Raw genomic sequence first — 24,022 nt, forward strand, 5'->3', positions numbered from 1 at the left:
AAACTCAAAAACTCACCAATTCAGATATCAAAGAGCTGTTTTCACAGTGGGAATCAGATTCTTATTGATTTGAGCTCAAAGTAGACAGACAAACAGAAAAGACTCACAAATAAGACCGCTGTCTCAACCTAATATCTAATAGAGATTAGATATCTGGAAAGATTAATCCTTTTATAGAGATAACCAAGTGGTCAGATCGTCAAGCCAAATTCCCAACAGAGATAACCAAGTGGTCAGATTGTCAAGCCAAATTCCCAAACATTGATACTACCAGTGGGGAATAATTCAGCTAAAAACAAACCGAAACCAAACAAACATACAAAATTGGTACAAGGGGAAATCACTAAAAAACAGAAAATCAGCAAAGTTCTATTGCCACTTTGGACTCACCCCTAGGAGCCAGGAAAAGACGCGCGTGGACTTCAACAAATCGGCGTGCGCCTCTCTTGATACGACGTTTACTTGGTTCTGTTAGCTTGAATCTACTGGGGATCTCTCAGAAGACAACCACACCCATTAAAACATAAAGATAATATCATGATTCTCATACATATAAAAGAAAGATCGCGTGCTAAATATTTTTATTAATTTCAAAAGAAACTGGCTGTTTTAACGGCTTGAAAAGATAATCTGATCAGGACTATTGAAGTGACTACGTAAGTGGAGAAATGGAGAGAAAACTGGATTTTCTCTGGTGGCGATGGGGGGAAGTCAGCTAACTTCCACCAGACAGAACATAATTTGCGTCAGTTACCCACAGTTTTTAAAGGGGTTGTAAAATACCTCAAAAATAATCAACCGAGCTGGAATTAAATAACACCATCTTCCAAACAATACTGTTTTCCATAGAAACAAAATTATTTTTCTACACCCATCATCCTCTTCAGGAAGTAAAGTGATGGGTAATTTTCTTTTTTCAATTTTGTGTGTATTTTCTGATTTTTCTACAGAGGTCATGAATTAAAAATGGTTTGAAAAAGCTGGATTTCTTTTTCCCTTGTAGGTAGGAGGAAGGTGTCTGGTTTTAGGCTAATACTCTATTATTTCACCGCTGGGCTCTGTTTACTAATATTTTAGTTAAATGTCTCATTCGTGATCATAAGCCAACATCATGCAGCTCTCTCCCTTATTTATCACGGTTGTGCGCGGACACATTCTAAAAGTTCATCTCGCAAGGAAAGAAGAGGACTGGCCAGGACCCAATTAGCTAACACGCTGCGTAAGCAGAGCGTTTCTACACATTCCCTTAAAGACATTCAAGACATTCCCAAGAAGACATTTTCTTTAACTAAGGAGAAAAATGAGCCCCGGGTTTGGGGCCAATCCTAATTATACAACGCCTCTTAACCTCTAGACGAGGTATAGACATTTTAGACGTTCCCTAAATGTGGTGCCGCTTAGATGTATGGGAAATAGAGTCCCGCTACTTATCCTGGGACCTGTGGTGGGCCCCGGGAGACGGACTTCCGGTGCCCTCCTGCGCATGTGCATCTCGCCCTGTGTGCGTGTTCACGCATGCGCACAGCCGCCGCATTGCCCTCGCTTCCTGTCCATCTCTACAGGTCACCGCTCGCCCTCGTTCCTAGGCTTTGGCCTCTGGTGGGCGAGAATCGCGGATCTTGCAGGGTTAGGCGCCGACCGGCCGGGCCAGCACCCAGGCGGGAACGGGGCTGTGCAGGGCAGGGTTCTCACAGGCCAGGCGGAGCTCGGGCGGGGAACCCAGAGCGCCAGCCCCGGATCCCTGTGCGCTGGGGCCGAGGGGACGGGCAAACAGTGGCAGCAGCGGCGAGGGGGCTTAGCCGAGGCTCCGCGGGACGGTGAGTCCCAAGGGAGGCAGATTTGGGCCCTGGGAGGGACGCTCGGCCTCAATGTGTCCCGTAGGCCCAGACACGGTCCCTTGGGAACAGAACGGCTTGGTGAGTTGGACAGGAGGAGACCCGGGAGCAGAAGCGCCCCTGCGAGAACAGCCCCCGCCCGGACCTCTCGGGAGCCTTGGGGCAGAGGCTGCGGAGCCCCAGGAGGGTAGGCGGTGGATTTGCGGGCCCGGAGTGAGCAGGGCTCGGGAGAAGTCACCGCGAGCCGAGGTCATTAGAGTTGGGACAGGGGAGGTTTTGATCGCTTCTAGGAAAGACGTGTGGCTGGGTGTGAGGATATGGGCTGACCGCACCGGAATAGGTGCTGCACGGGAGGCTCTGTGAGGACAAGGTTTATCGGGGGAGTAGGGGGTCAACGGCCTCAATTGCGGACTTTGTTTCCACTCCTCCCTCCACGTCCCTAACACACTTTCCTTCTCTCACCGCTCCAGATTCTGAACGTGTCTCTAAACGTCCGTCATCACCGCTGTTCTCTATGTGTCTGCTTTTCCCCCTCAGGTCTGCCTTTGTAGAATCATAGAGTGAAGTGATTAAGAGATAACCCACTTCAAGGGTTATCTCTTCCTGCCTCAGTTGCTAGAGGAAGAGATTGGGCCTGAGAAGCGGTTGACTTGTCCAAGGTTGTAGGTGGAATTGCTAGTACTAGAACTCAGGAGCCTTATGTCCCAGACCAGTGTTCTGTCCACCCTATGCCAGTTTTCTTCATCAAAGATTGTTATATGCAGCGGTAACCAAGTTTAGTCAGATAATTTAAAAATAAAACCACGCCTTATGCACATTAATCCCACTTTTGAGAGCTCAAATTCTCCATTCCTGTAGCTTCTTTGATTTTAAGCAATTTAAGGAGACAAGAAAATATGTGAGCACTATAACGGATTTTTTTTTCTCCTTGTATCTAATGATGACAGACTATTTGAAAACGGATTCAATTTTTATATTCACCAATGATGAGAGTCTAACCCATCTAATTACCCCCTAATTATATTGGAGTTACAAAGGCACAGATGTGTTATTCCTCTGTTTCACCCTTTTAGGCCCTTCTGAGCTTCCACAGGGTGGTACTTTATCCAGCTTTTTTTGGTGGTTCTTATGCAGAAGATTGCTGCCTAGTCAGGACAGATCACTCAACTTCAATTACCTGGTTTTCCTCCCCTAGGTCTACCATCAATAGTCTTTACTTTTCTAAGAGAAGCAGAAAATGAACAGATTGCAGGTGAGTTTTCCTGTTTGTATATATGTTTCCCCACTTTGTTTTGTAATGCATTTCACGAGGTTTATAAGGATCCATACTTTAAAACGGGAATGTAGAAATAGACGAAAGACATTATCAGGTAAAATACAGTTATACTGGCAGATCAGCACCAAGAATCTTTTGTCAGGTTCACATGTGAAGGTTGTATGATACTTTAGGTCTACTGAAGTTGAGCTGCAAATATGACTCTGATGTTCTTGACAGTCATGAAAAACGAAAATAACATCTATTACATTATTGACTATAAGAAAAAACCATTTTTGTTACTTGTGGGTTTTAAAGATTTCCTAGAACTTGGAAAAATTGCTTTGTTAAAGTTGATATTATTGTAGATAGCTTTCCTAATAACAATCACATTAAATCTTTGCAGTAAATGGCTTACACTTGTCACTTATGTAAGCAAAGGGCCTGCTGCTCAAGGAGAACTTGGTTCACAGAATTTTTCCAGGGACCATAATATTGTGATCAAAATAGACATATTACTATTTTTACTGTTTAATGCAGGGATAAGACCTAGATCATGGGAGAATGAACTGATCATCCTTCAAATATTTCTATTAGTCTGTTCATATGGGTTGCCCAGCAAACAATACAAAAAGGTATTTATTCTCTTGTAAAAGATTTCCTCACTTCCCATTCCCATTTCAGTTCTCAGTGTTTTGGTTTTGTCCTTACCCCTTTCCTGAATCTGTTGGTGAAAATTACCAGTGATTTAGTTATGGTCCAATCCATTGGACATTTTCATTTTCCAGTTCTTACTTCACGTGACACTTCATCTATCTTCCTTTGACATCTGTTATTTACAAAGTGATATTTTCTTCATGAAGTCTCCCTTTTCTTGGCTTCTAAGAAAATTCCTCTGTTAGTATTTCTATATGTGTCTTTAAATGATAAGGAGCCTTTTTTTTTTTTTGAGACCGGCTGCACCGCGCTCAGCCAGTGAGCGCTGTGAGCGCACCGGTCATCCCCATATAGGATCCGAACCCGCGGCGGGAGCACTACTGCGCTCCCAGCGCCACACTCTCCCGAGTGCCACGGGCTCGGCCCGATAAGGAGCCTTTTTAAAAGGCGGTAGGGATAATCCACATTCTTAATATGTAATATCTGGTGTTCAAAGTCTCAGTTTTCTAAAATAAATTTTATATTCTTTTTTGTCAGGATACAAATAGAATCCATGTGATACAGTTGGTCGATAAGTCTTTTAAATCTTTTAGGAGTAATTCATTCTTCTAGAATGTTTCTTGTGTTCCTTGCCATTTATTTTTGAAGAAAGTTGGTTGTTTATCCTCAGTTTCTGAGTTTGAATTGTGTTGCCATTATTTGACTTTTAACACATCTTTTTTTAGATTCCTTATACACCTTTTTTATTCTTAGTACACCTTGTAAAACTGGTGGTTTGATCTGGAAGTGTAGTCAGATTTATGTTTGGTTCTTTTGGCAAGACTGTGTTGTACATGGCATTTGTTTACATTCTTCTGGAGGCATGTATTATCTTGTATTTGTTTTGGTGAGGTCAGCATCTATTGATTGGTGGTTATTGCTGTGATCCACTAAATCATTAAAGGAGGCAAAATGGTGATCTGCTAATTCTACCATTCTTTTTTTACTTGCTAAAATACTTTTCTAAAGATAAACTCTCTCCATTTAGTTATATAATTTATACAGGAAAGGCAGTTTTCAAATTATTAAGTTCCTGAGCAGCGAGTTGTTTTGTTTTGTTATCATTATGAGCTCATGGGCTTAAACATATTTCAAGTGTTTCAGTACATTTAAGTTGTGAGTTTTAAAAAATTAATTTATTTATTTTTCTGGGATTTAACATCAGAATGAAGTTGTGATTCTTTCTGATGTTTAAGTGATTCCATCTTTGGCTGGGGGAATCCCTTTAAGTTGATTTCTAAGTCCTTTTGAAATACCCCGTATATATTTGATAGCATTCTTTTTTGTTGAACATTTAGTTTTGAAATAATTTCAAATTTACCAAAACGTTGTAAGGATTGTAATAAAAAAAATCCCATATTCCTTTTGTTCTGACACTTCAATTCTTAACTTTTTCCCACTTTTGCTTTATCATTTATCTGTGTGTGTGTAGATAGATACACATAGTCGTGTATATGTGTACATATATGGTTCTTTTTAGTGTCATAGTTATGCCCCTTTACCCTGTAATGTTTCAGATCGTACCTCCTAAGATCAAGAATATTCTCTTACATAACCATTACACGGTTATTGAATTCAGGAAATCTAACATTGATATAATACTTTTATCTAAACTCTAGTTTATATTCCAATTTCGCCAGTTTCCCAGTGATTTCCTTTATAGAAATTTTGTATTTCTGGAATACTACATGAAACCTTTTAAATTTATGGCTCAGAATATAGTCTTATCTTGGAAAAGTTCCATGCACACTTGATAAGATGACCTGTTCTGTTCTTGTTAGGTGGAGTGTTCTATAACTGTTAAGCAGATCAAGTTGGCTGGTCGTGTTGTTCAAGTTGCAGTTGTGGTTTTGTCTAATTCTCTTTGAAATTCTATTAGTTTTTGCTTCATGTATTTTATTAGGTACCTAGACATTCAGGATTGTTATATCCTCACATGTAATATGATTATTGATATAAACCGGTTTGGTTATATAGTCTGTTGTCTCTGTTTTCTATTTGTCCCATCTTTGTTTTCCTTTTTCTTCTTAGTCTTCCTTCCTTCTGATTGAGTACTTTTACTGGTTCCATTTTATATCTATTCTTGGGTTGTTAGCTATAACACTGATTTGTTATTTCAGTAGATGCTTTAGGATTTATAGTTTGCAACTTTAACTTATCATAGTTATCTTCAAGTGATATACCATTTACTTAGTGTATAAGAATCGTACAATGGGATACTTCCATTTCTCCCCTCTTGGTCTTTACACTATTGTTGCATTTTACTTTTACACAATACATTGTTATATGCATTGTATAAATGTTAACACATTTACTTATCCCACAATACATTGTTATTTTCAATTAAAGTTAGTTACCTTTTAAAGAGATTTAAGTAATGAAAGACAATATACAGTTACCACTTCTGGTACTCTCAATTTTTTTATGTAGGTGTACGTTTTATTTGCTGTCATTTTACTTCTGCAGAAGGGCTTCTTTCTTTAAAAACATTTCTTCTAGTTGGTAATGAATTCTTTGATCTCTTTTATACCTGAAAATGTCTTCATTTTACCTTTGCTTTTAAAGAGATTTTTGCTGTTTTTCCCCCCTGGTACTTTAAATATGTTCCTCCACTGTCATTTCATATTCTTTCCAGGAGAAATCTGATTTCACCCTCATCTTTTTTCCTCTGTATATGTATTTTTTTTTTTTTCCTCCCTTGCTGCTTTTAAACTCTTGTCTTTTTTTTTTTTTTTTTTTTTTTTTTTTTTTTTTTTTTTTTTTTCTAAGAAATATTTCTGCTTGTGCGTGATGACATTTTCTAAATTTTATTACAAAATACATGAAAGTAGCATTGTACTTTCCAGAAAAATTTAAAATCTTACATAATAATGTAATAAAATGTGTAGTTTAAAATTGTTTTTTTTTTTTTTTTTTGTCTTTTTCCGTGTCCGGCAACGGGATCGCAACCCTCGGTGTTGCTCCCGCGCCTCGCTCAGCCAGTGAGCGGGAACCGGTCTGTATGTGGGATCCGAACCCTCGGGCGGGAGCGCCGCTGCGCTTCCCAAGCGGTGCACTATCCAGTGCGCCACCGGGCCAGCCCCTAAACTCTTGTCTTTGTCACTGGTTGTGGGCGATTTGATTGTGATATGTTGTGATATCACTTTCTTCATGTTTCTGTGCTTGGGGATTGTATTAGTCAGGATTCTCTAGAGAGACAGAATCAATAGGATATGTTATAAATATATGAGAGGGGATTTCTTAGGGAAATTAGCTCACACAGTTGTGAAGAAAAATCCCATAGGCTGTCTGCAGACTAGATGCCGGTAGCATGGCTCAGTCCAAGTCCGAAGGCTTCAAAACCAGGGAAGCCAATGGTGTCTTTGGTGTAAGTCCTGGAACCCAAAAGCTGGAGAGTCTCAAGCTCTGATGTCCGCAGACAGGAGAGAAGAGTGTATCTCAGCTCCAAGAGAAAAGAGTGTATCTCAGCTCCAGCAGAGAGAGCTTTACCCCTTTTCTCTGTCTTAATTGTTCTCTCCGGGTCCCCAGTGGATTGGATGTTCCTGCCCAAAACATTGAGGTCGGTTCTTTCCCACCCAGTCCACTCAGGCTCTCATACTAATCTGCTGGAAACACCCTCATGGACACACCTACAAAGATAGCTTTACCAGGTTTCTCAGCATTCCTTAATCTAATCAAGTTGACACCTAAAATTAACCTTCACAGGGATCATTGAACTTCTTGGGTCTTGGGTTTATGATTTTCCATTAGCTTTGGGAAAATTCTGACCAGTATTTCTTCAACTACCCTTCTCCGCTTCCCCCAGCTTACTTCATCAATTCCTGTTTCTTGTGTATTAGGCTGCTTGAAATTGTCCACAGCTCACTGAAGCCTTTCATTTACTTTTAAATCTTTTTTTCTCTCTGTTTCATTTTATGTAGTTTCTGTGCCATACACACACACACGTGTATGGGGGGGGTATGCTATGTCTCTGTGTTCACTAATCTTTTTTTCCTGCAGTGCCATTAATTTAGTCCAGTATAATTTTCATCTCAAATATTGTAGTGTTTATATGTAGAAGTTCAATTTGGTCTCATTTATAACTTGCCTATCTCGATTTGTGTGAACATACAGTTATAAACTTTTCAGTGTTTTCTGCCAATTGTAACATCTTTGTCAGTTCTGAGCCAGTTTCAATTAATTATTTTCTTCCTTATGCATTGGATTTTCCTCAGACTCTCAGCTTTCTCCTCACTTCTGCCTTTTCTTTTTTTTTCCTTTTTGTCTTTTTTTACTGACCGGTAACATGATCGCAACCCTCGATGTCACGCCCGTACCGGGGACTGGCAACGGGATCGCAACCCTCGGTGTTGCGCCCGCACCACGCTCAGCCAGTGAGCGGGAACCAGTCTCCACATGGGATCCGAACCCTCGGCGGGAGCGCCGCCGCACTCCCAAGTGGCACACTCTCCAGTGTGCCACCGGGCTGGCCCAACTTCTGCCTTTTCTTCTCCCTGCCCACTCCGTGGCCTGGAAACTCTCAAGGCAGTAGCTATGGGGCTCACCTTGTTTTTTTCCTATTGCTCTTGGATTCACTGCCCGTTGATTAGTGTCCTGAAAACCATTGCTTTGTATATTGTGTCTGCTTTGTTTGTTTGTTTCTGGTGTGTATTGCTTCAGGTAGGAGGGTAAATCCAGTCCCTGGTAGTTCCTTGTGGCTGAAAGCAGAAGACCTAATGTCTCCATATTTTGAGTCATAGTTAGAAAGCCTTTCTCTACATCAAGGATATAGAGAAATTAACCAAGTTTTTTCTTTATCATTTAATTTTTTACATTTACATCACTGATCCAGTTGGAGTTTATTATTTTCCAGTGTAAGATATAAATTCAGTTTTATCCGTAGTGGTTAGAACTTGCTCTAACACCATTTATTAAAACTCAGTTCTGCTTCAATGATTTGAGATATCTTCATTATCATATAATTATAATATAGTTTTTAATCATAGAAGTCTGTTTCTAGATTTTCTGTTTCACTGGTATGTATGTATTCATGTACCCATACCAAACTGTTTTAATCATAGAAGCTATGTTTTAAATCTGGTAGTGTTAGGCCCCCTTAATAGCTTTTTTTAAAAAAAAATTTCATAGCATTTCTCAATTTTTTTCCTGCCTCATAAGAATTTTAGTGTCCGCTTGTCTAGTTCTAGGGAAAGGCTTTTTGTTATTTTTGTTGGGATCACATATTTACAAAGTAATTTCTGGTAACTGACTTCTTTGTATTACTAAATTAATCTGTCCAAGCCAAGTCCATTTTTTCAAGTCTATTTCCCTGTCTTTCAGGAGTATTTTAAAGTTTTCCTGGTATAGACTTTGTACATTTCTTAAGAGTTTTACCTTTCAGTTGCTATTGTAAACCACATGTGTGCTTGAATTACATGTTCTTATTCTTTTTTATGTAATGAGGGCTGTTGATTTATATGTGTGTTAATTTTTTATCTTGTTACTTAACAGAATTCTTTTATTGAGTTGGTTTTATCATTGATTCTCTGAGTTTTCATATCATCTGCAAATGGAAATAATTTTACTTTTTCTTTATCAATTACATTTGTCTAATTGTTTTCTGTTCTCTAATTGGAGATAATGAGCATTTTATGTTGTTCCTAATCTTAGTGGGAATGTATAGTGAGTGGTTCGTTGTTAAGTAAAATCCTGACTTTAGGACTGAGAGGACTGAGGCATAAGTGTGTGTGTGTGTGTGTGTGTGTGTGTGTGTGTGTGTGTGTGTGTGTGTGTGCAGGCTGGGGGCAGAGAGATTTTAAATATATGTATAAACTCAACAAAATGTATATATGTGTGTGATTGAGACATATATGTATACATATCACATATACAGTATGTGTATATATCACACATAGTATTATGCATATTAGTGTTTAAGAGTATGTATACATATTTGTGTATATGCATATATGTTCATGATAATGAAGTATCCATCAGTTTCTATTTTTTGAATTTTTTAAAACCAGATGTGCATTTTGAATACTGTCAAGCTTTTTCAAGTGTCTTTGGAGATACAAAATTTTTCTTCTTAGCTATATTATAATGGCATATTATGTTAATGGATTTCCAAATATTAAACCAGTCTATATTCTTGGAATAAATCCCATTTGCCTATTACATATTATCATTAAATCTGGTATTGGATTTTGTTATGCACATATTTTGTTTTGGATATTTATGTTGACATAAGTAATATTGGCATGTAATTTTATGTTATTGATTGATCAGTCTTCTAACTCTTACCACCTTCTTGCTTTCTGGACCAACCCAGAAGGTTATTTCTCTCTATTGGTGATTTTGATCAGCTCAACTGGCTTGCGTTTGGATAAACTTGGCTGTTCTGCTTCAGTTTCTTAGCCCATCAGATAGCAGCTCTACCTCTGCTATCTCAGGGAATCTCAGTCTTGGGACCTCCACAGTTGTAGCTGTGTCACTGGGAATAGACCTTTTATTGATATATTCATTATAAGTGATAGGATAATGTAACATGTTAACTGCGCACTTTCCTTTTTTAAGGTATAAGTTAAATGTTTGCAATCCCCAGAACTGCATCTTAAAACAGCCATGATTGCTGATCTTTCACTAAGGTTTCTTAGAGTCCCATGTTCTTCTTTGTTGGATTCACTTGGGTTTATTTATTTATTATTTGTTTCTTTTTTTTTTTTTTTTTGAGGCTGGCTGATTCAGGGAACCAACCCCCTGACCTTCATGTTACAAGGCCGCGCTCTAACCATCTGAGTTAACTGGCCAGCCTCACTTGGGTTTCAATGGAGTATATCATTGACTGTTTTAAAGAAACAATTTTCTTAGATAATAATTTGTCTCACTTTTTTGAAAATGTCTTTATAGTGTCCCTAGGCTTAAATAATAGTTTGACTTGGTATGCAGTTCTAGGTTAAAATCATTTTTCTTTCAAAAGTTGTGGGCAGTTCTCCATTGTTTGCTATCAGATGAGAAGTAGAACATCAGTTACCAGGGTTACTAGTGTATTTTTTTCCTCTGTACTTTTTTAGGATTTTTATCTTATTTTTCCAATTTTAGATATTTTATCAGGAAATTTCTGGATCTCTATTTTTTCCCCAATATTCTTGTTTGCAAATTAAATGGCCCCTTTTGGTGTGAAGTCTTACATGATTCCTCAGCTCAGGTATCATTTTCAACTCTGTCTTTGATTATTTATTTTTGTCCATTCTTTGCGTTCTCTCTTTCTTAAAATGTTGATCCTGTTAGATCTGGCTTTTGTATCCCAAATTTGCTTTTATCATTTCCATTTCTTATATTCTGAGAAACTTCCTAAGACTTCTATGTCTCATTTGTTAATCAAGCTTCTTGAGGATTTTTAAAAAACAGTTCAGCAATCCAGTCTTTAATTTCTAAGTATTCTCCAATGGTTGTTAGCAGAATGTTCTCATTTTATGGAAGCAATATCCTGCTTGATTTACTCAAAAACATGAGTCAATTGAAAAAATACTTAAGTTCTGTTTCTTTTTTTCTTTTTCTTTTTTTTTTTGTCTTTTTCCATGTCCGGCAACGGATCGCAACCCTCAGTGTCGCCCCCGTACCGGACCGGGACCGGCAACGGGATCGCAACCCTCGGTGTTGCTCCCGCACCTCGCTCAGCCAGTGAGCGGGAACCGGTCTGTATGTGGGATCCGAACCTTCGGCGGGAGCGCCACCGCGCTTTCCAAGCGGCGCACTATCGCTGTGCGCCACCGGGCCGGCCCCAAGTTCTGTTTCTTTTATGAATTTGGTTCCATTAGTGTTGGGTTGTTCATCTTGATGCTTTTCTTTTTGTTTGTTTTGTCTTTTGGTAACTGGCTGGTGATCGAACCCTGGACGTTGGTGTTCTCAGAACCACACTCTAAATGACTGAGCTAATCCCCCATCCCCAATGCTTATCTCTTCTGTATGCTGTTATCCTCAAATAGCTGACAATTCTTGATTTTCTGTTTCAATTTGTGAGAGAACAATTATTCATAGTCAATGTGAACATACTCAACTGACGACCCTGTTTTAGTGCTCTTTCCTTTGTGGAGGGGATGGCTGCAGACTGTGGAAGTAAATAGGGAGGGATGTATAATTAGATAGGCATTGCTTCATTTCGCACAGGTGGTGAATTGGTAGACAAGGTTTAATTTGCTCAGGTTGCTTTGCATTGAGAGTAATTTTTTTTGACTTTTTGTTTTTTGGCGGCTGGCTGGTATGGCAATCCAAACCTGTGAGCTTGGTGTTATTAGGCTGTGCTATAATCAACTGAGCTACCAGCTAGCCCAAGTTTTCTAAGAGCTGCCTTTAGGGAAAAAAATCCATGTCCTTTATGGGTAGAGTTGACTATATGTCCTGATTACCTCAAACAATCTTGGATTGCACCTGTATTCCCGGTATCCCAGTCTGGTCTATCATTTGTCCCAGACAGAAGTTTTCTGTTTGGACATGAAGTATGTGGTCATCCAGATTGTGGAGGTCTGACGTATTGCACACTTTGCCACGTCTCTGGCTACCATACCATAGCCAGAGGGTCCTTATCAGATTCCACATTCATCTTGCTGCTCTGTGTGCTTAAAACAGGCCCACCACTGAAGTTGCTCAGGTTGTCCTATGACCTTTTCATTTCTCTGCCAACCAATTACTCTTCACCCCACAGGAACCCTGGGCCCTTTGATGGGCCTGGAGATTTTCAAGGGCTCTGTTGAAGAGTCTGCTGTTCGCTTTTGCTGCAGCCCAGCATCTGCCCCTTATAAACTGTGTATCCCATGGCCCCAATTTCTCTTGTCTTCTACTCTTCTCTGAATCTTAAGAATTTCCTCCAAAAAATTCCTGCTGTTGGGAACCTCTGTGTTCTGGTGCTCTTCTGAGAATGTTATCTGTTTTTCTATTTCTTCGTATTGGACTTTTTTTAGATTTTTGTTTGTTTTTGAGTCAGGAGAGTAATTGTATACTTTTGATTTATTGTCTTGAGTTAGAATTGACCCTTAGTGTCAAAAAGCCTTAAGAAAGTGCTTTCTTGGTCTCTTTGGCCTATTCTTCTGCACCACCTTCTTAAATATTGAGGCTGCTTCAGTTTTTGCCATTGGTTCTTTTTACGCCTCATCATATTCTTTCCCCCTTAATCCTGTAGAATACATAGTTTATCTTTAAGGACTTCAGTGTAACTGAGTCTGCGAAGCCTGATCTGGTGGCATAATGCCTTTTGTTAAACCATTCTCTGTCTCGTATGCATCATTAATAACATCTACAGGCATTCATTTAATCAAATATTTATTGCTGCAAGAAAGAGATGTTTGAGATAAAACTTGAAGGAAGTAAAAAACTTAGCCATGCAGACAGCCAGAGGTGGCTGGCTGGGATAATAAAAGAGCCAGAGAATTAAAGAGATGGAGCTGGGTGAGAGCAACAGGGCAATGAGTTGGGGAGAAAAGAGCCAGGGACTGTGTCATGGGTGCTCTGCCATGAGGACCTCCTAGAGAAGGGGGATGGGATACCAAGCAGCAGAGGAGACTGAAGAAAGTGACAAGGAGTGAAACACATATGTATATTTATATGTGTATCTCCTCATCAGGCTGTCAGCTTTTTGAGAGCAGGATTGGTGTTTTACTCATCTTATATCCCCCAAAACTAGTTGAGTTGTAAAATGGAAATTCAGTTGTGGTTTTTTTTTTTTGTTTATTTTTGTTATATTAAAGAAGGAAATGTGTTTCCAGTATGGTTTGTTTTTCTTCCACAATCTAACATAAGATTTTTAATGTTCATAAGTAACTTTACCAGTGAGCCTGGTAAGATCAGTCCCCATATGTATTTTCTACATCAGCCAGCTCTGATCATGGTGCTATTACAGGGGCCAGTGTCATTCAGGGATGTGGCTGTGGACTTCACCCAGGAGGAGTGGCAACAGCTGGACCCTGATGAGAAGATAACATACAGGGATGTGATGCTGGAGAACTACAGCAATCTAGTTTCTGTGGGTGAGGATAGCTTGCTTTCTGAATGCTTTCAATTTAAGGATTTTATCCTGGAGTTTGAAGAAGTGATAAGACCATTTAATTCCTTCGGGCACTAGGTAGAGTGTTCATATCTTCTCCATTGGAAAGTTCTAATTTTGATAAAGTAAAAAAATGGGGCACTTTATTATGCATCCTGTCAGGCAATATCATCTTGTACTAGAGATTCTGAAGCCAAGCAACTGATCCAATTCCTTCTCCATTTCTCATTAACAGGGTATGATATTACCAAACCAAATGTGATCATTAAGTTGGAGCAGGGAGAAGAGCCATGGGTAATAGAAGGTGAATTCCCATGTCAAAGTCATCTAGGTAAGTTAATAGAGTATCAAATTTTAAAAATGGTCATCCCAGAACCTTTAGGAGTGAGTGAAGACATATATGCATCAGATACCCTAAGCCAAACTTCTTTTTTTTTTTTGTCTTTTTCGTGACTGGTAAGGGTATCGCAACCCTTGGCTTGGTGTCACCTGCACCATGCTCAGCCAGTGAGCGCACCAGCCATTCCTATATAGGATCCGAACCTGTGGTGTGCCACGGGGTTGGCCCATAAACCACACTTCTTAGTACCCAAACATCACTTTGGCTTACCATGCTCAGCCAGTGAGCGCACCAGCCATTCCTATATAGGATCCGAACCCGTGGTGTGCCACGGGGTTGGCCCATAAACCACACTTCTTAGTACCCAAACATCACTTTGGCTCCAGCATGCACAAGCAAGCTCCTTTTTTGATTTTACATTTGATTTACATTGGTAGGGATTTTCTGTGCTTCTCATTCACTTTCTGTTTCTCTAGCACTACCTACTCCCCACCATCATCATAGAATTCTTTGTTTTCAGGCAATCAAAAGTCTGACATAAAAATTAACCTGAAACTTTCATTTTCATTCTTTTTATCTTCCATTTTCTTTCCTTCCTTACTGTGAAATACCTCAGACATCTTTTCTGACCCCAATTTCCCTTACCTCTGTAGGTGCTCAAATACCAAAACATTATCTTCCACCTAAGCTTGTAAATTCAGTCACCCCTGTTGTGTTGTATATTATTCCTGAAATCCATTCTCAGTTGATTTGGTGATACAATACTAATTGGGCCTTCCTCTCTTTCCCCAAGTGCTCATTTATATCTTGTTTCTCTATTCATTCCTCTTTCCCCATAACTAGATAATACTTTGTCCACAGTAGATGTTTAGGAAGTGTTTATTTCATAAGTGACTTTCAGTTCATTCTCTTGCATTCCAGGAATGTCCCCAAGACCTGTTTTCTACTTTTTTGGTTTTCTCTATATCCCTTAAAAGGGTTCATCTAGTCTCAACTTTTTTTTTTTTCCTTTTTGTCTTTTTTACTGACCGGTAACGGGATCTCAACCCTCGGTGTCGCGCCCGCATCGCGCTCAGCCAGTGAGCGGGAACCGGTCTCCACATGGGATCCGAACCCTCGGCGGGAGCGCTGCCACACTCCCAAGCGGCGCACTCTCCAGTGCGCCACCGGGCTGGCTCTAGTCTCAACTTTTTTTTTTTCCTTTTTGTCTTTTTTACTGCCCGGTAACGGGATCTCACCCCTCGGTGTCGCGCCCGCATCGCGCTCAGCCAGTGAGCGGGAACCGGTCTCCACATGGGATCCGAACCCTCGGCGGGAGCGCTGCCACACTCCCAAGCAGCACACTCTCCAGTGCGCCACCGGGCTGGCCCTAGTCTCAACTTTTAAGGCTTTTTTTTTTGCTTATATTTATACTGCTGACATCCAAATTAGTATCTCTGACACCTTTAGCCTGTGGTCTAGTTGAACATTTTACCTGACAAAATGACAGTGCCAGTGAGATAGTCTACTTCCTTCCTTCTTAAAATGTCTGATGATGAACTGTGAACTGTCCAAATCATGAATTCCATGCACCTTCCTCACCCCTCTTTTGTTATTAGGTTTTACTAGTCTTCTCTCCACGGTTTCTGTTTTTTGTCTTTTGTGAAAAGCCTTACAGATTGCATAGTCTCAGTTTTTTCTTCATATCAATGTTCATTAATATTCTCTCATACCTGGATTACATTGAGTCTTATTGGGAAATTGCAAACTCTGTTTATCTGAAGGACACAGCCAGTCTCACCACTAGCGTGACAAGATAAGCCTATAACTAACTTTTCTGTTGCTTCTTAAATGGAATTTGAATTTTTCTTTCCTCAAGTCCTCACAATATCATCCTGTGTTGGCCTATCAAAATTAATTCCCTTTGTTTCCCCAAACTCTTGTTAAATTCCATTCAGTCTAGATTTCTCAATATTTTCCATTCAAATGATCATCATCTCTTTCTTGCCTTTGCTTTGCTTGCCCAGATAATACACATTATCCTTTTTTCCTTCCTTTTTTTAAAATTTAAATTTATTTATTACGTTATTTTTTTTTACATTCTAAAATGTTGCGGAGCAGTTGGGGGGAGGGAGAGAGAGGAAGGGAGAAGGAAACAGGGTGGGAGGAGTAGGAAGGAGGGGGTCCTGGCTCAGGAGCCCTGGACTGGTTGCAGATGTTGGGAGGGCATGCCTGAGGCCCTCGGCCCCCTACTGCCCCATCTCAGGAGTCCAGGACACTTCCTGCAGTGGCCTGGTGGTTGTTGCTGGGCTTGGCATGGTCGTCGGGGTGGTGTGGCTGAGGCCCATGGCCTCCCCCCTCACTAGCTTGGGAGCCCAGGTCTTACAGATGTTCTTTGGTGGTGTTAGGTCTTTACTAGTTAATATCAGACTTTATCTCTGATCTGTGGGTATTCCGTTTTTTCTTTCAGTTCTGTATTGGATTATTTGCTGTTCTCATCACTTAAACTCTGCACTGGAACTAATTTGTTTAGAAGTAAATGGTTACTTCTAAAATGGGGGAACTTCCTTTGGTAACCAGCAACCCTGTGGTTGAGCTAAACTGCTGCTTTGCTGCTGATTCTCTGGGGAAGGCTTTTTATGCAGCTCCGGTTTTAATTGTTGATCTTGTATGTATTTTTGAGTCTTCTGAGGTCCAGTATATCTGGGTTGTATGCAAACTCTGGTCTGTACCTAAGTCTTTTCAGCAAACTGCACCCCGTGCAGTTCTGTATTCCTGACCAGTCTCCACTGGGTGGTCCTGCACTGATTGGGAGCAGATCACCTGTCCATGCTGTGCCCCATTGTTCCACCAATGAGCCCATCACCCCCACTGCCTGCACTCCAAACACTTCCAATGAGGTGACCCATACACTGGTCCCTTGGAATGACTCACTGTCCTCTGAGTGGCTCCTATTTCCAGTTGTCTGTGACCCCTCACTCCTATGTGGGTCCATGGGAATGCTGTTAGTGGTCTTGCTGGCCTGGGGGCCTCCAAGGTCCTTCTCCCCTGCCACCTCCAAGCAACTTCATACTAAAGGCATAGCTGTGGCTTTTGCCAGCTCTCACTCCATGCACTTACCAGCACAAGCCTTGAAGCGGCTGGGGCTTGAAATGGTGGGAGTGATCCTTTCTTTCTTTCATCGTTTCTCCTGCCTTCATGCACTCCATAGGTCTCTCCTCCTCTTCCCCTGAGCTCTAGTGGCCCCAGCTTGGCTGTTGTTACTTTTTAATAGTTGTAAATTGGTTGATTTGTGGGAGAGAGTGACACTGGGGACCATCTATTCTACAATCTTCACCAGAAGCCTTCCCTTCCTTTTATTCATTCATTTATTTTTAACTTGTAGTTAAAAAACATGTAACATAAAATTTATCATCTTAACCATTTTTAAGTGTACAGTTCGGTAATGTTAGCTGTATTCACATTGTTGTGCATTAGATTTCCAGAACTTTACCTTTTAAATTTGAGCTTAAAAGTTGTTTTTTTATTTTTTTTCCTTTTTTGTCTTTTTTACTGACCGGCAACGGGATCGCAACCCTCGGTGTTGCGCCCGCACCACGCTCAGCCAGTGAGCGGGAACCAGTCTCCACATGGGATCCGAACCCTTGGCGGGAGCGCCGCCGCGCTCCCAAGCGGTGCACTCTCCAGTGCGCCACCGGGCCGGCCCGAGCTTAAAAGTTTTAACTCCTTGAAGTTGCCTCATTATTTATTTGCCACTCCAGTCTTTCCCTTCTCTTAATGTCCACCCCACTTGGTGATTGTTGCCACAAAAGAGTTAAGTATGATTGTATATGGTGATATATTTGTTGCTTGATCTTTTTTCTCTGAGTTGTAATCCTCTAAAGAGGGGATGGCATATTTACTCTTCTTTGCTTTGGTATGTAACATGTAGTAGGCATTTGGCAAATTTTTCGTCAGCTGAGAGCTAGATAAATGAAAGACCTTTATTATTCATCCATTGAGAGATCATTTATTCTCAACTATAGATTCTGATAAAACTGATAGGGGTTAGAGTAGCGCCTGTAAATACCTATTTGGTTCAGGTTAGGAGCTACTACTTTAATTTCTGCTTGGAGAGATTCAGAGAAAATAGAAATACTTTCTAAGAGCGTAGGTTTTGGTTAGGGAATGAGAACATTTGAGGGGTCTTCAAAAAGTTCATGGAAAGATTCATATTATCTTTTAATTTTCTTTTTCCATGAACTTTTTGAAGTACCCTCATAGCTGCATGAATGATTTAAAATTCAGCTATCACATGGAAAATTCATATTTCAGTGTAAATTATATAACTTTGTGTTAAAGCTATTTTAAAATTTAAGGGATGGGCTGGCCCGGTGGCGCACTTGGTAGAGTGTGGCGCTTGGGAGCGCGGCGGCACTCCCGCCAAGGGTTCGGATCCCATATAGAGACCGGTCCGCTCACTGGTTGAGCGCGGTGCGGGCACGACACCGAGGGTTGCGATCCCGTTGCCGGTCGTGATCCCGTTACCGGTCACAAAAAAGACAAAAAAAGGAAAAAAAATCTTTGGGCCGGCCCAGTGGCGCACTCTCCAGTGCGCCGCTTGGGAGCATGGCGGCGCTCCCGCCGAGGGTTCGGATCCCATGTGGAGACCGGTTCCCACTCACTGGCTGAGCGCAGTGCAGGCGCAACACTGAGGGTTGCGATCCCGTTGCCGGTCCCCGGTACGGGCACGACACCGAGGGTTGCGATCCCGTTACTGTCAGTAAAAAAGACAAAAAGGAAAAAAAAATTTAAGGGAAAGAAAGCTTCAATGAGCTGGGAAGAGATTTGATAAATGTTTTAAAGCTTCCCCTGAAATATAGGTAGGCTTTGAATACAGCCAATGTTGGAAGTTAAAAGATATGAGGACAGCCTTGTGGTTGGGAATAAGCAAGGCATATCCTAGGCTTCCAGGAGCAGATGTTGTTGGAAAATTAGTGCAGTGCTATTATGAATCCAGGTGATGAAAAATATTGTTTGCAAATAACTTTTCTGTTTTTTTCTGTTGGTGTTTGGGCTCAAGGATGTTGTAGATTTCTCAGCCCAGGACTGTTAATGTGTTATGTGAATGTGGGTGACAGCAGCTAACAGTAGTTCAAAGGATCCAAAAAAATTGTAAAGATACGTAAAAATAAAAGTTAATAGTATAGGGGCAGCTTTGGGAATTTGATATTTAAGATTTTACACTAAATGGAACCCAGGAGTGTGGGAACTCTTGTTTGTATTCAGAATTAAGTAAAAGTTTTACGATAGGGACAGATGAGTTATAGGAAATTTAAGTCAAGAAATTGAAGGAAAATTAATGGCTAAACCTAATGAGTATTTGTTTTGTGTCATAAACTCTTCTAAGCAGTTACATATAGGAATTCAGTCCTTTCACAACCCTATGATTTAGGCAGTGTTAGTATTATCTACACTTCAGATGAATGAAACTGCATCACAGTTATGTAACTTGCCCAAGCTCCTCTAGCCAGTAAATTATTGGTGTAAGGATTTGAGTTTGAGGTAGCCTGCGCCAGCATTCATGCTGTTAACCACTATGCTATATTGCACAGGCAGGAAAAGTAGAATTCGGCGGTCATACAAGTTCAGCTAAGATTAAATAAGACTATCAGAGCACTTCAAAGATCTGATCTTATTTTAAAGATCTTATTTTACCTTGCCCTCTGGTCTGTCTGACATTTCTTTTGGACATTTATGTGTTTGAATCTCTCCTCCAGGTGTACGTGAATCAAGTCTTGAGAGTTGGAGCCCTGGTTGTTGGACTGCTTCTCTAAATATAAGGAAGTCAGAGCTTTTAGAATGTTTATTTGGATTTATGTGTACAGTAAAATGGCAAAGATTTTGGAAGGGTCTAAGCTAGTGGGGATGTTACTGCAGCAGTCTTGCTATGAAGTGATATTTTCCAATTTAATACGAATTATAATCTATTTCTCCCAAATGTAATCCATACTTAAAATATTTCCTTTACGTATCCAAGGGGCCTTCAAAAAGTTCAATGAAAGATTCATATTATCATTTGATTTTATCTTTTTCCATGAACATGTTGAAGTACCCTTGTTTACTCCATAATTATTTTTCTCCGTTGACTCCATTTGCTATGAGTCCTCCCATTTCTGCCTGGATCTAGCATTCTTTCAATGATTTTGTTCTCTACACATCTTTTCTTGGGTTTATTTCACCTTTTCTATCAAAGTTTTGAACATAATATTTGTCAAGTAACAAAGGTACTTGTATTCAATGTGAATTTACTTTCCCTTTTTTCACTACTGCTGAGTCTTATCCCACCTTTATCTCTTCCCCATGTCTACTCCCAAGCCTGTGTGTGTGTGTGTGTTTTGTATTACAAATCAAAGGAAAAAGAAAACTATATATTCATACTTATTTTTATCTGTGAGATTGGCCCTAAACCAGAGTCAATCCCACAGTAAGGCTCTTGAGTACCATTCTCTTTACGTAACTGGTGTGTGCAGATTCACAGAGTTTGTTTAACTTTATTTCTTTTTAGAAGAAGTCTGGAAAGCTGATGACCTGATAGAGGGAATCCAAGAGAATGAAGGGAAATATTCAAGGGAAGCTGTTCATATCAATAGCAAAACCATGATTGAAGAGAGAGAGAATACCTTTGATAAAACTTATAATATGGAAACAAGCCTTGTTCCTTCAAGCATAATAGCTCATAATTGTGTCTCATGTGGAAAGAATTTAGAATCTATTTCAGAATTAATTAGTAGTGATGGAAGCTATGCAAAAAGGAAACATGATGAATGTAATGAATGTGGGAAAACATATGATGGAGAGAAACCCTATGAATTTAATCAAAATGGGAATGGCTATTCTCAAAATGAAAAAAGTATTCTTCAGAAAATTAATATTTTGGAGAAACCCTTTGAATATAATGAATGCTTGGAAGCCTTAGACAATGAAGCTGTTTTCATTACTCATAAGAGAGCTTACATGGGGGAGAAGCCCTATGAGTGGAATGATTCTGGACCAGACTTCATCCAGATGTCAAATTTTAATGCATATCAGAGATCACAAATGGAAATGAAGCCCTTTGAATGCAGTGAATGTGGAAAATCCTTCTGTAAAAAGTCAAAATTTATTATACACCAGAGGGCTCATACAGGAGAAAAACCTTATGAATGTAATGTATGTGGGAAATCCTTCAGCCAAAAGGGTACCCTCACTGTACATCGGAGATCACACTTAGAGGAGAAGCCCTATAAATGTAATGAATGTGGCAAAACCTTCTGTCAGAAGTTACATCTCACTCAACATCTAAGAACTCATTCAGGAGAGAAACCCTATGAATGTAATGAATGTGGGAAAACTTTCTGCCAAAAGACACATCTCACCCTACACCAGAGAAATCATTCAGGAGAGAGACCCTATCCATGTAATGAATGTGGGAAATCCTTCTCCCGAAAATCAGCTCTCAGTGACCATCAGAGAACACACACAGGAGAGAAACTTTATAAATGTAATGATTGTGGAAAATCCTACTACCGAAAGTCTACCCTTATTACACATCAGAGAACACACACAGGAGAGAAGCCCTATCAATGTAGTGAATGTGGAAAATTCTTTTCTCGGGTATCATATCTCACTATACATTACAGGAGTCATTTAGAAGAGAAACCTTATGAATGTAATGAATGTGGCAAAACCTTCAATTTAAATTCAGCCTTCATTAGACATCGGAAAGTACACGCAGAAGAGAAATCCCATGAATGTAATGAATGTGGAAAGTTGTCTCAGTTGTCATATCTTACTGACCATCATACAAATCATTTAGGAGAGAAACCCTATGAATGTACTGAATGTGGGAAAACCCTCCTTGTAAATTCAGCCCTCAGTGGGCAGCAGTCACTTCCAAAAGGGGAGAAATCCTATGAATGTAGTATATGTGGAAAATTATTCTCTGAGTTGTCATACTACACTGAACATTATAGAAGTCATTCAGAAGAGAAGCCCTATGGATGTAATGAATGTGGGAAAACCTTCTCTCATAATTCATCTCTCTTTAGACATCAGAGAGTACACACAGGCGAGAAACCCTATGAATGTTATGAATGTGGAAAATTCTTCTCTCAGAAGTCATATCTCACTATACATCATCGAATTCATTCAGGAGAGAAACCCTATGAATGTAGTAAATGTGGAAAAGTCTTCTCTCGGATGTCAAACCTCACTGTACACTATAGAAGCCATTCAGGAGAGAAACCGTATGAATGTAATGAATGTGGGAAAGTCTTTTCTCAGAAGTCATACCTCACTGTACATTATAGAACTCATTCAGGAGAGAAACCTTATGAATGTAGTGAATGTGGGAAAAAATTCCACCACAGATCAGCCTTCAATAGCCATCAGAGAATTCATAGAAGAGGGAATATGAATGTACTTGATATGGAAAATTTCTGAAGTCAAGTCTTAATTTTTAGAAAACCATCTGAATATAATGAATATAGGAAATCCAACAGGGATTGTGTTTGTCTGAGAGTTCATGTTCCTCAATGGGGGAAAGCATTTAGGTATTAGATTCATTTTAATCTGAATTTTTAGGGAGAAGAACCCTTAACAATGCAACGAGAAAAACCTTCAGCAAGATCATACAACTCATTGGACACTAAATAACATATACAGGACTGAAATTTTATAAATATTTAATATTTATTTTGTATTCAAATTATATTTACATATCAGGGAATCATAATAAGGCAAAATCTGTCAATATGATGAATGTGGAAAATACGTCTTGGAAATTCTGAAAGCCATATTTCTGATCTAAAATAAGATGTTTATAGGAAAGATAACAGAAGCTATTAGCTCTCAGTTAAACCTTCATTGTATAAAATGAAGTTTTAAAATCATCAGGAGTTGATCATGAGGTCAGTAGCATAAAATAAGTATATGGCAGTTCCTATCTGTTTTTTAAAATGCAGTCTATCAGCGAGCCTGGATAGCTCAGTCGGTAGAGCATCAGACTTTTAAAATGCAGTCTATCTAATTCTATGCAAGTTTGGATTTGAGTAATTTATGGAAAGGCAGTATTATTTGAGTATTACAATGGTAAAACATACAGGATGTGTTGGTGAGATATTTGATAGGTATAAAATTGTAAAATACATAATTTTTCTGTACTTTAGAGGAACTTACAAGTGGGTTTTTAATGAATGTCTCATCAGTAGAGGAGGCTGTGATTTTTGTGAAGTTTTCAAATGTACCTGAGCAAAAAAAATTTTTAATACTATTTTGATAAATAATTTATACATAATTTGGAATTAAGTCTATTTCAGTGAAAGAGAATAAGCATACTGCTCATACTTCTAAAATATCCCCAACTCTCATACCACTCTTATTTTTTAATTGATAGGTTTGATTGTGCAGATTGCCAGTATTATGTAATTCAGCAATTTTATCTGAAGTTTTACTTGATATAAATCTAGTGTCATTATTTTGTGCATTGCCCCTTATTCCCAGTATTTTGGAACAAATTAATACATGGTTCTAGCAGACATTTTTTTGGTTGGTTGAATTAATGCTCTTTTCTCCCCCCATTCTTGGCTGGAAGAGTTTGGGTACCTACCATTTATTTACATGACACAAGGTAAATCCTGATTTCCTAAATCAGTGATGATAATGCCATTCTGAATGCCAGTAACTTGTTTATAGTGCTCATATGACCCAATCCTGGGCAAACAAAATAGAGATGGGTTGGTTCTGGAAAGAGGATAAAACAGAGATCAAAGGGGTCTTACTCCAGGCATGCAAAGGTGGTTTAATATCTCAAAAGTCAGTCAGTTATACACCATATGAAGAAAGGTAATCTGGTATGCAAAAAATTTATGTGGCAAAAT

The 24,022-nt window shown here is 39.6% G+C and overlaps 1 protein-coding gene across 3 annotated transcripts; it reads left to right on the forward strand.

Annotated features, from left to right (window-relative positions):
- Positions 1–1,569: 1,569 nt before the first annotated feature.
- Positions 1,570–23,682, forward strand: RBAK (RB-associated KRAB zinc finger). Of its 3 annotated transcripts, none has more exons than XM_008591327.1 (5): positions 1,570–1,626; positions 3,031–3,087; positions 13,661–13,787; positions 14,040–14,135; positions 20,671–23,682. In XM_008591327.1, exons 2-5 carry the CDS (start codon positions 3,073–3,075, stop codon positions 22,584–22,586), a joined length of 2,154 nt encoding a protein of 717 aa, XP_008589549.1. In that variant the 5' UTR covers positions 1,570–1,626; positions 3,031–3,072; the 3' UTR covers positions 22,587–23,682. The 3 variants fall into 3 exon arrangements, with proteins under 3 accessions (XP_008589549.1, XP_008589550.1, XP_008589548.1); XM_008591328.1 differs by lacking the exon at positions 1,570–1,626 and adding an exon at positions 1,972–2,022; XM_008591326.1 differs by lacking the exon at positions 1,570–1,626 and having other exon boundaries at positions 2,957–3,087.
- Positions 23,683–24,022: the final 340 nt, after the last annotated feature.

The sequence above is a fragment of the Galeopterus variegatus genome, unplaced genomic scaffold, assembly GCF_000696425.1.
Source record: "Galeopterus variegatus unplaced genomic scaffold, G_variegatus-3.0.2 Scaffold6837, whole genome shotgun sequence".
Classification (NCBI taxonomy): Eukaryota; Metazoa; Chordata; class Mammalia; order Dermoptera; family Cynocephalidae; genus Galeopterus; species Galeopterus variegatus.